This window comes from Egretta garzetta, unplaced genomic scaffold (assembly GCF_000687185.1).
Source record: "Egretta garzetta isolate BGI_Z169 unplaced genomic scaffold, ASM68718v1 scaffold706, whole genome shotgun sequence".
Classification (NCBI taxonomy): domain Eukaryota; kingdom Metazoa; phylum Chordata; class Aves; order Pelecaniformes; family Ardeidae; genus Egretta; species Egretta garzetta.
The window spans coordinates 1-12,198 of NW_009260015.1; the positions used below are offsets into that span (position 1 = coordinate 1).

The 12,198-nt window shown below is 43.3% G+C and overlaps 1 protein-coding gene across 1 annotated transcript; it reads left to right on the plus strand.

Annotated features, from left to right (window-relative positions):
- Positions 1-910: 910 nt before the first annotated feature.
- Positions 911-8,871, plus strand: LOC104127910 (breast cancer anti-estrogen resistance protein 3 homolog). Its single transcript, XM_009640621.2, has 8 exons — positions 911-935; positions 1,514-2,151; positions 4,859-4,974; positions 5,811-5,982; positions 6,160-6,283; positions 7,111-7,323; positions 8,146-8,312; positions 8,787-8,871. Exons 1-8 carry the CDS (start codon positions 911-913, stop codon positions 8,805-8,807), a joined length of 1,476 nt encoding a protein of 491 aa, XP_009638916.2. The 3' UTR covers positions 8,808-8,871.
- Positions 8,872-12,198: the final 3,327 nt, after the last annotated feature.

Below are 12,198 nucleotides of genomic sequence, written 5' to 3' on the forward strand. Positions count from 1 at the left end.
AAGTCTATTAAGTAGAAGCGGTGTTTCATGGAAATCCTGGTAACTGCTTTTTCTCAGGGTAAAGTATGCAGATGTGGTAGCGTTCCTCACCAGGAGAAAAGCACTACCATGGCTTTTGTACTCCGTTCTGTCCTCCTGTCTCTCTCAAACTCTCTTTCCCCCCATCCCTTTTGCTTTTCATTCCTTTCAACACCTTTGCTGCTGTCTGGTTCCACAGCCACCGTCATCGTCTTCTTCCAGTTACACAACATGTACCAACGCTCGATCAGTTGTTGATTGTGGCTTTTTCTTTCTCAGATTCATCATCAGTGATGATGAATTGCTTAAGCAATTGTTTCCAAACTAACATACTGTGTAAGGAAGCTTGCAATGATGCGTCTATTCCCATGTGGATGAATTCTAATGTTCATTTCCAAGGCTGCTAGTCGTTTTGAATATGGTAGCTGTTAAAATTTATAGTGCCTGCTTTGGAAAGACTTCTTGAGACAAAGATAAAATTAAATATTATATAGTGAGACTGTGTTTTGATAGAAAGGGTGTGCTCCTGCGTTTAACGGTGGGAATGGACAGACGTTCATAAAACAAGTTTCTGTCCATCTGTAATTTAATTGATTATCTTATTCCAATCCATGACTGCAAACACTTTTCTTGTGGTGCTGTACCAGTTAACCTGAAGAGCACTGCCGTGCGTTTTGTCCTGGGGTCCTCTGAGCAGATTCTGGTGTTGTACTGCTGATGAGTGGTGACAGGCTGTGATCTGTGGGGTTTGTTGGCTGTGTAAACTGAGCGCCAGCTGGAAACAAGCAGTAAAGCCCACATGATGCAACGGGCCGCTGTGCTGTAGATACCAGCAAATGCACTGAGAACCGCAGATTGGGAGCGCCTGATACGGGGTTCAGTCCGATATTGGATGCCGAGGCTTGCGTACGCAACGAGTACAGGATGAGGCATAAATACACAGAAGCATATGGATGTGTTTTCCCAGCTCTTCAAATCAGCTACTGTTCAGCAAAAAGATGAGCATCCCCGAAATTCATTCCTTCCATACCTTAGTGCAGGTTCAGGCTTGACTTTGGGAAGCTTTTCTTTCATCTCAAACTTGTCATTCTCAGAAATGACTCATCTTTTATGTGGTGTGACTGGAAGTTTCTGTTTTTATAGTCTAGATCAGGTTACAAAGAAACCTCCTATTCCAAGCCTATGGAGACTATCCAGCGCTGACAGTATAGCCTATGCATGCAGCAGGGACTGGAATTATTGTCCGCATTACCACAGAATAATATTATGGTGCAGCTGTTCTGTGTATTTGGGATTTTGGGAGGATCAGCAAGTGAATGGAATTTGCTGGCTAGCTCATTCCTCAAAATACAATTTCATATACATTTTTGTCAGCAAATAATTGATGTGATCTGACAATATTTTCCTCAGGAAATAGCATGAAGAGATGAGCTCTGGGATAGGCATCAGGAATTGTCTATGTTTTGGCCTTCTAAATTACTGTTTTCCTCTGCAGGTTCAAGACATCCATCTCAGTTACCTGAAGCAGAAGCACACTCCTGTCCGAGCTCTCCTGCCTTTAGAACGGGCAGTGAACCTTCTCTGAGCCCCACAGTTGTTCAGAAAGTGACCTCTGAGTCGCAAGCAGGGGAAGCTCTTAGGGGATCCGACAGTCAGCTCTGCCCAAAGCCTCCACCTAAACCCAGCAAAGCACCCCTGATGAAGCCCCCAGATTCTCCTTCGGCTTCCCACAGTTCAGAAGGACACTACTGTGAACTGAGCCCTGCCAGAGATCCTGCAGCAACAAAACATTTATGTCAGAAAAACAGCTATGTGGAACATCTGACGCAAAAGGAGAGGGGAGCACACACATTCAGGAACTCTGACACAAGCTATTTGATCCTGGAAGATGACCCTCCAATGAACTCTGCAGATCCTTTAGAAGCTTCAACTGAGATGGCTGAAGAAGACAGCATCTTTTCTGCACCCGTTTTTGAGACGGTGTCTAGTTTTAAACCAAATGATTTTGAATCCAAACTACTTCCTCCTGAAAACAGGCCATTGGAACCATCAATGTTAAGAAGAGTTAAGGAGCTTTTCACCAATAACAATCCAAAGATTATTGCGCAGCATATTCTCAACATGGACTGCAAGGTAAAAAAAATAAATAATTTTCTTGCATTTTATTTTATATTGTGCAAGTTTAGACTTTTTAAAGAACTGATTTGAAAAGATTAATGGGTAGATTTGCAGCTAGTGTAACCAATGTATTGACTTGCTTGCAGGAGTTTTAGGGTGGGTTTTTATTTCTTCATTTGAAGAACATTAACAAAGCCTTTGGACTAAAGGTCTCCCACCATCCTTGACTTTAGACTCAAATTCTCAACGTTTCATACATCTTTTTAATCTTCTGTTGGTCGCTGTGTATCTGTGGCTCAGCCTTTCTTCTACACTGGAGGAAGAGCGAGCTGTCTACACTGTAAACCACTGTGGAAAGACCTGCTGGTGACAGGAACTAGCTGGTGAGCTTGCAAGGGCAGAGTGAGCGACCTGGTTGCCGTACTGCTGGCTGTAATGCAAGATGCTCAGGGGAACTTTTAAAACTGGCTGCTCCTCTCACCTTCGTCTGAGTGTCTGTCTTACAGCTGGGTAGGCGGTGTGGAAAACTAGCTACCAGGACTCGTGCATTTCTCTCCTGTGAGAGAACTGTATCGCCAGTGGAATTGTTCAGAAAGATGTAAACCCACGAAGAACCGTTTGTCACAATGTAGGCTTCGTTCAGCTCACAGAGCTATTGGATCAGAAGTACGGAAAGACAGGAGAAGTCATCTCCTTATGAGGTGATGACTTTGGGTAATAAAAGCAGCACAACTGCAGTTGACTCTGCACCACTTTACTGGGACAACTGCGTGCTGTACCTGCCATGTAGCAGCTACAGGAACTAAATGTCACGGGCTGTGTTGGTTTTTGGTTGTTTAAGAGCAGCTTGAGAAGCAACACACGTGGCTGCTTACCAGGCAACTCCCTTGTGGACAGGAAAGGCAGTGGGAATGGTGGTGCTCCAGCAGAAATGCATCTGCAGCACCGATTCACACTGTGGGTCTGGGAAGGGCGGCAGCTCACCGGAGCAGCAGAGGGATGAGTGTGTGCGGGCGCCTGCCCACTGCTGGGGCCCTGCCAACACCAAACACAGCTTCTCCCCTCTGTAGCAGCGTTGGCTGCTGCGAAGTGAGGCTTCAGGCAGACGTGGTGACTCAGAAAAACTCGGCTCCAACTGCTTGGTCTTTTCAGAAGTGATAGACTGCGGCTTCTTTACTATGGTTCCAAGAGTAGTACCAGCATTCTCTAGCGTTTTAGTTCCGCAATTCCCCTTTTCCTCCTTCAACCTAATAACAATAACCAGAATGTCTTTTAATATATTGTTAAAGAGTATGTTGCGAGAAGGCGTAGGATATGCGCGTCTTAGAAAAGTAGCAAGGGTGGTTTTATATATAACATTCAGTTAGCTCATAATTGGTCTCATTTTAAACCCTATAAGCTTTGGAATGGGGCCGAGGAAACCAGCCTGCTGGAAGTGTGGGAGCCTGTACAATTAATTAAGAGTCACTGAAGTGTTTTTACAGAAACAGATTTTTTGGATTTTGGAGCAGGAACAGCAACTAGCTGGGACAGGTAGAGAAGCCTATTTTATCTCCACCTTGCAGCGCCGAGAGCCAATGACTGCCATTTGTTGGTAGCTTGTTGCGTACTACTGAGCTGATAAGAACTGCATGACACAGTGAGATTGGCAGCGACCTGGGCCAGAATAAATGCTTTGTACTGTGATCTGCGATAGGGCTGAAGTTCGTAGGTCTTCTTATGGAGTGAGTGGCTCGGTTTGAGTTTTAAATAATGACACTTCTAATAACGAAAGAAGCACTCGTACGCTAAGTGACGGAGCGAATAGCGGCCGCTTGCATGGCTGAGAGGGCTTTTTGTGACGGCGTAGCAATCGGTGTGTCTCCAGGGGCTTCGTATCGCCCCAGCGTCTCCGGAAGTGAAACAGGTTTCTCTAGTGCTCGATTTTGTACCAGTGAGGCCTGTTGTGTGGCCCAGATGGCTTTCATCTCTTCACAACCAAGAAAGCCTGCTGACGGGTGTATCGGGAAAACAGCAGGCAGATTGGTTTGTAAATGTGTCAACATACAGGCCTTAAACCAGCTGATAATCTCACATTATCATATTAATGTGGGTTTGCTTTTAATTAGCACATGTAATTGTTATTGATATAACCAGTAGCTAATACCGTCTGTTTAAAAAGCAAAGACAAATTGGTGAGGGTGTCAGCTTTCATACACTGGCTTCATTAGGCACTCGACAATCGTGGTCCTCCTTAAAGTCCTTTTACTAATTAATCCTTATGAGGACCCTGTCGTGTAATCCAGACACGTACTGAGCTGTTGGCTTTTTAGAAATCAGAAGGCAAAGCAAATGGGTCCATCTTAAAGGCCAAAGAGCAGTGCCACCCCGACAAGGGTCAGGCCAAGAGAGCACCGCGTTTCCAGGAGCTTGCCTATCAATCTTTCTGGAAGTGGAGGACAGAAGCTTGATGAAGCATTTTGGTCACATTTTTTTATATGTTTTCTGATGGCTGAAGCATGCAACAGAAACATTCTATTGGTGGCCTTTGTGTAAGGCACCGACTGTGCCTAAGTTAATTCAGGTTTTTTTCTTAGATGACGGTATTTTAACATTGCACACCAGCTCTGTATGCCCTGCACTAACTTGGAGGACTTCTACCTGGCTAAGGTTGGCTTGGGTTTTTTTTTTTGTCAGTCAAGTCAGTTTCAAAACTCACACATGGATTTTTTGCACTTGCCAGGTGGCGAGGATACTAGAAGTTTCTGAAGAGACGAGGAGGATTATGGGAGTGAACTCTGGTCTTGAACTGATTACCTTGCCTTACGGACATCAACTGCGCCTTGACCTAATTGAAAGGTAAATGTTCCTGTTAATTATTTCCAGGGCAGATGGCCAGAAGATCAGATCATTGCTACGTTGTACTCTACATTTCCTCAAAGAATGCTCTCCTGCACATTTTCTGAATTCACGTGTGCAGGAGATAATGTGGCGAGATGGTGTAGAACTTTTTTGCATTGGAAAAATTCCTTAAGGCCATGGGGCAACTCTGTGCATGTAGTACAGGGAAAGGGGAGTTGCACTGGAAGCGGGGTCCCCGGAGCTGCTGAATGACACCCTCAGCTCCCCTTTGGGAGCCCGGGTAAGCTGAAGGTCAGGTGACCAATCATCAGTGGTTGTGGAAGAGACGGAAGGTGGGCAGCGGCCTTCTGCAACGGGGGAAGAGGCTGGAGGGTCTAGTGAAGTAAAAAAACGATCAGCAAAGCTTTCTGTAAAACCTCTGCACCAGTTAAGGGGGAACAGCTAGGGCCTTCCTGCCCTGACCTAGCTTGTCTGCTTCTTGGATTCAGATTTCAATAGTTTGGTTGCTGAAGTTTAGGGGGAAGGTCCCAGGATTTGAGTGAGTGTGGAGGACAAAGAGAATTGGGGTAGTTTGCTTGAGCAGAATTTTGTAGAGTAGTTGTTATCTTAGGAAAATCTATTAAATTCATTAAAATGCAAATTCAAAGCCAATGTATATGTATTGCATGTAATGGCATCACTGCTTTTGATCAGATGTTGGTAGGAGTCAGTTTGCATTATTGCCAGGATACTGAAATGTACCTTTGAATGGATCTTCTTGGGTCACACGTACAGCATAATGTATTATTAATTTAATAACTGGTAACCAGTAGTATAAATTGTTTCACTTGCAGGCACAATACCATGGCAATAGGAATAGCTGTGGATATCCTGGGTTGCACGGTAAATCTAGAAGACAGAGCAGCAACATTGAACAGGATCATCCAAGTCGCAGTGGAGCTGAAGGACTCCCTGGGGGATTTGTATGCGTTTTCTGCCATTATGAAAGCACTGGAAATGCCACAGGTAAAAACCTGTTTCCTTGTGTTCCAAATAGTGGAGTTGTTTGGTGGTTTATTTAATTTAATTTACGGAATTTCTTCAAGACTAGAGAGATCATCAGCAGAGAAACTCTGCCACTAGCAATGTACTTTCCCGGGCAGTTGCTATGGAGTCAGTAATGGGTGTTCTTTGCTTGAACAGGTCACCAGGTTAGAACAAACCTGGACCTCTCTGAGACATCGTTACACCCAGACTGCCATTACCTACGAAAAACAGCTGAAGCCGTTCAGCAAAGCTTTGCATGAAGGCCAAGAGGAGTGGAACAGTGAGTATGAGTGGCACCGTTTTCTCTGTAGCCCTTTAACTCTCCTGCTACCACAGGGCTGTGTAGGGACGTTAAAATGACTACGTGAACTTGTCTAGGGCAGTACAGGACACTGAAATGGAAGGAAACAGTCTGCCAGCCAACCATTGGAACGTGCTTGTGTGCATGTACCCGTGCCGAATGTGACATTCTGCCCAAATCCATACTCCCTTTGTGGAGCACAAACTGAAACTCGATGCATCACCTTGCCTCAAAGACAGGAAAAAAAACCCCACAAACCTCTCTCTTCCTCAGAGGGGAGTTACTTCTGGCAGATTTTGCTTTTTATTTGTTTTGCCTCAATGATGAATCCTCAAATACAAAGAATGGGTTAGTCAGGTAATTCCTCTGATCACCTCAGGTGCTCCTGCATCAGATTCTCTGCAGCTCTCATCTGCCAAGGGGTGCAAGGGGGAGGTTACGTTTCACTGACCCTTTCTCTAAGAGAATGGGTAGAGAAGGAAAACTTCAGCCTCACAGAACTTATTGGAATGACCCAGATCTTAAATATGTGTAATGTCTCTGTGCCACCAGCTAATAATTCAGCAGAGCCTTCTCCTGTAGCAAATACAGTGTTCCAACACTAATTTGTCTTGGCCTTCTCGCTCAACCAGTTCACTGGGAACTGGGAGGACGGGTGTATCTTGAGGTAAGGTGCTAATTTAAAAGATGAAGACAGAGAGTAGTGTCTGACTTTTTGAAAAGAAGACTGCAGTTACAGTACCTTCTGCAGTGAGCAGGTTTTATCATGGCTGACGAGATGACCCATTTGTTACTCTCTATCCCAGAGACCGTCAGTGCCCAACAGAACAACGTAACGGTGCCTCTGCTGATGCCTCTCGTGACGTTGATGGAGCGACAAGCCGTCACATTTGAAGGCACGGACCTGTGGGAATGCAATGACCAAAGCTCCGAAATAATGCTCAGGCACTTGGCCACAGCTCGTCAGATGGCCCAGAATGCAGGAATGTACAGCTCGACTGCGGAGCGGCTGCTGGAAGGTAGGGAGCACCAGCAGGAGAGACTGCTGCACGTTCACAGAGTGGGTGGGTTATGGCTGAGGATGAAGGTCTCCGCTCAAAGTTAGAGCAAGAAATTCTTCTCTTTCCTGGGAGCCGAGATCGTAGCAAATGTCCTGCAGGAAACTCAGGCCGAGGACAACATCAATATTGTTTAACAGCTGACAGGAAATTAATTCATGGTGATAGTTCTCCAGTAAGCAACAGAGCGTACATTTTTGCTAAACTTAGGCAGAGTTCTCATGACTTAATACTCTGCCCCTTCTACCAACTGAATAGAAGTACAGTGAGGGCCGAGGGTAACTTCCTGTCTTCTGTACAATTTGAAATTCCTGCTCTGATTTTTGCGAATAAACCACCACCCTTCACAGTAAGATCCTCTACAGCAGCGCAAGATGCAACAGTGAGATCTTGACCGCTTGCAGCCAGAAAGCAGCAGCATGTGAATCACGTGCTTTAGATTTTAAACTTGCAGTGAAAAAGGGAGGGGAGAGAAATATAAGTAAGTATTTTCTGCAGCGCTTCAGCACGTGTACATCAATAACTATGTTTAAGGTCAGCCTATAAGGACGGTTCTAGACCATTAGAATTGAGCAAAGGATTGAGCATCCCTGGAGCCATTTGCTGCTACCGGAATGTCACAGATGGATAGGATTTTTCACTGTTCTAACTCGCTTGTTAAAATGATTGTGCAAAAGGAACCCAGCGCTCATCTTACTGGGAGGGAATGCAGTTTAAAAGCTGTTTCTTCTGAAAGAAAAACTTGCCTGATGGCGATCCTGTGGGGTTCTTTTTCCTTACTAGGTTTCCAGCCTGATGAAGAGATGAGTGAAATCTTCAAGACGGAATTTCAAATGCGATTGCTCTGGGGCAGCAAAGGAGCGCAAGTTGATCAAAATGAAAGATATGAGAAATTCAGCCGGATTTTAACTGCACTTTCCCGGAAACTGGAACCTCCTCCAGTGAAGCAGGTGGAACAATTAAGCATCTAAGACTCCCTAAACACTCTTTAAATGATATACTTGAAATAACCTTAGCTTTCTTTTGGCAATTTGATACTGCACAAACTTCTTGCATTTCACAAGATGTTTAGAACTTTTAACTGCACAGTGCACACTTGTTGTTTTAAAACTACTGATTTCTAAACCAATTATTTATTTACTGTGTCACCAAGTCATTTAAGGGTCCCTTCAAGCAGTCAGGTTATCCCTGTAGGATGGCCCTACCACGTTCTCCATCTCCCCAGCATCACGATGTTTTGATAATGCCTAGGAGTAAGGGCATTGGCATCTTAATATTAAAATGAAGCAAATAGTGTAAATAAAACGATAGATTAAGTATGTGACATTGCAGAAAATGTGCTGTACAATATTCCTTTAATGAATATAAACCACTGTACATAGAATTGTGAATTAAAGTGTATCCTTATGCAAAATAATTTGCAGATTTGCAGGTTGCAGAAATGATCCTTTATCTGTGACCACCACAGAAGGCTCCAACGGCACTGCACCAATGAACGCAGAAAATCAGTGGTGTATGTGTTGGGAACAACTTACTGGGTTTTTTAAGACAGCATCTGTAGTAGTTTGGCTTTTGCTGGAACCTGCACAACAGCTACGCTGCCAGGAATGAATGATGAAATGGCAAGAACAAACAATCCAGATTCATTAAAATGCTTTCAGATATGAGTAAGTGTGGGTGTATGTATGTATGTAAACTCATTTCATTTACTGCAGTGAATCACTTTGGTAAGTAGTAGTTTTTTTTTTTTTCCTAGGATGAAGGCAAAGCATACGCTGTTAGCACTTTTACTAGGAAATGAGTGTGCACGGTGCCTCAGCAGCAAACTCTGCTTTGTCATTTATGGAATTGGCATATAAGCAGCATCCTCAGAAATTGTATAAATATTTAAGCAAGAGCTATGGTTAGAGCTGCATGTGCTCCTTGTCAGTAAGCCCATTTCTGGAGCGTGATGTTACAGCCTTTGAACAAAACTAAAACCAGCATGGCATTATCTGTTCCCGCCCCCTACAATCACAGCAGAGGTTCCACCACCGTAACGAGAGGTTGTAGACCTCGTGCTGAAAGTCTCCCTGTCAATCTTAACAGAAAACAAAGGGGGAAGCTAATTACTTAGACCATGAAAAGATTTTTTTATTCCATGAAAATATTCTCAACAGAGAACACTATTTTTAAACAAAGCATTTAACATTTAGGAAATCAACATGTGCACAAAAAAGGATTAAAAATTACTGGAAAATGTAAGATTCTTTAAGACAACTCACGTTCAGAATTTTAGAATAAGTGATTTATAACTAGCTGTGCAAGTACAAATGTTTTTTTCCTATGCTTAATAACCCTCATACAAGTTGCACTATCCCTCATGAAAGCAACCTGCCTCCAAAGGAAGCAAATCCTGGCTTTAGGAAAACAAACAGTAGCGTGAAAAGAACATTTAGTCCTTTACCAGGAAGTGTTATTACTGACCTGCAAGGCTGTTAAGCCAGGCAAACCACAGGCCCTTTAGCAGAAAATACACAGATCACGTTTCCTCCTTTTCTCTAACTTCAAAATAAAAAAGCACTAGATTCGGAAAAAAAAACCAAAACCAAAACAAAAGAACAAACACAAGCCCAAGAAACCCCCCAGAACCCCCCGAAAACTACCTAAGTAGTTTTGTCAGTATTGAGTACTGTCACATTATTATATAAATAACCCTGTATACAAGCTCCAAAAATCTAAACTTTAGAGTTTAATAGCCCCCATAATACGCTAAGGTCAAGCTGTGTAATAGTGGTATACATAACGAAAGGAATAAACCTCTACACAAGTCACTCAAATTCAGTTTTACTGGTAGTACAGTTCCTAATAACACTGAAATTAAAAAAGAATCCAGCACTGCTGCATCCAAATATTGCTTCAGACCCCAGAAAAACAGGATGCTTTGATAATTATTTCATTTCCCCGGACAGCAGGTGGCTGGCTTGCCAAGCTTGCTTTGATACAAGTATCCCTCCCCCCGACAGCTCTACTCTAATCCTTACCACCCTAATAAATCAGATATGATGTATTTATTTAAAGAGAACCACAAATGGGAGGCAAGACAACATAAGCAATAGGGGCACTGCAGACAACTATATTTACACGTATAAACATATCCAAATTTCAATTGTTTACAAGTAAAAGTGCACATAGATCATTACGAAGTATCACTCAAATTCCAACCGGTCCATACAATGAAGCATCACCTGGAAATGGACTAGCACTGCAGTAATTAAAATTGGAACTTCATAGCCAAAAACTAAAAGACAGTTTCCATAAAAATATTTTTAAAAAAATATTGAAGTCAAATGAAGAGATACACGTTTCAATGTATAAAATTCATGATGCACCATGTATCCAGTAAAGTAGAGCTCTAGAAAAAACACCTACCGTGGCTACCTCAGCAGCTGCAGCACTGTGGAAAGAGCCGAGACACAAAGCCCTTTGGGGGATACTGTGGTGGTGTTGGCAAACAACAGATTTAGGCACTCTAGTTTAAGGCAGCATTTGAATGGCAAGTGGTTGACTTCTGAAAACAGTCATTAGCTTGCAGCGGTGAATCTCTCTGGTGGTGTTCCAGGTTTTCAGTGCTCACAACAGGTTACCGAAGTGCTGAAGATGGACCACAGTTCTAGGAGTTTCTCTCGATTGCATTGTAGGCTAGAGCTGAGATGCGTTATTATTTCCCCAAATCAACACAAATACAGTATGGTCTCTTATCAATCAGTTATGCCAAAAAACTGGAATGTAATGATGGTTGCAGTGGTAATAGTTATAGCAGCATACATGGATACTGGGATGAAACTCTAGTGCTGAAGATATTTAAACAAAATGATTTGTTACAAAATAAGACAAGCAACGATGGCGAAGTGTTACGCAGACATGCCCGAGTGTCCTAGGCATGCAGGAGGAGGTTAAGGGCGAGCATGGAGGTGGCACAGGCAGACTGATAACTGACACATGGTTCTAAGTGACCGCCAATTAAAATGAGTTGGAAAAGAGCACGATTGAGATAATAACCAAAACACAGCACAAGCTAAAACATAGTTTGTGCACCTGGGACAACCTAGGACAATGAAAATAAAGCCATTTCAGGAGCAGTTAGCCTTTTTACTCTGGTTAATGGAACTCTGGTTTCCTGCACAAATGGAAGAATTTGTAATACATCCTTACCTATGTATGGAGATGCTAAGATGTTAGTGACTAAATGTATGTCTGCATGCATTCATGCAACTAGCTTTTCCCCTTGGGCCTCCCAGTCTAGTACCCCGCTCCCCCCACCCCCCCAGCAGCTGCATGTAACCTCCTTCAAGATCTCGCCCATTTTCTCAGAAACCCGCTTCAGGAACCTGCAGTCCAAGAGGAAAAAGAAAAGAACAAAGTTACTGAAGGCCTTTAGAAGACAGAGGAGCGTGCTCAGTTCTAAGAGGCCATTCTCGGTGGCTAGCCACCAGCCTTGTACTTAATGCCACAAACTCTCGTTAAAAATATGAGCCACGGCTTTTAGATTATATCTTTTTTTTTTCTTCCCTAGTAATCAAGTAGCGCAACGTAGTTTCCAGTCCTCAGCAATTTAACGGTGAGGGGAATTACTGTACATTTAAGACCTTGATTTCAAGCTAAACATGATGCAATTAAAAGACTTTGCTTACAGGCACAGATTCTGAATATAAAATCATTCCCTTTTCAGGAGCAGAGAGAGGTTTCAGTAAGACAGCAAGCATTACACTGGGGTCTCGTTTTTTGTGTGTGTTCAAGGGATCTAGAGTTAAAACAATGAAGTTGTGTCCCACACACCACATTCTACAAGTACTG

Excerpts from the sequence above, each read along its gene's own strand:
- LOC104127910 (XM_009640621.2), top strand. The coding sequence starts at position 911 with ATGCCGAGGCTTGCGTACGCAACGA. Across the intron at positions 936-1,513 it reads GAGGCTTGCGTACGCAACGA|GTTCAAGACATCCATCTCAG; the intron begins GTACAGGATGAG and ends TTTCCTCTGCAG. Across the intron at positions 5,983-6,159 it reads AAGCACTGGAAATGCCACAG|GTCACCAGGTTAGAACAAAC; the intron begins GTAAAAACCTGT and ends TTGCTTGAACAG.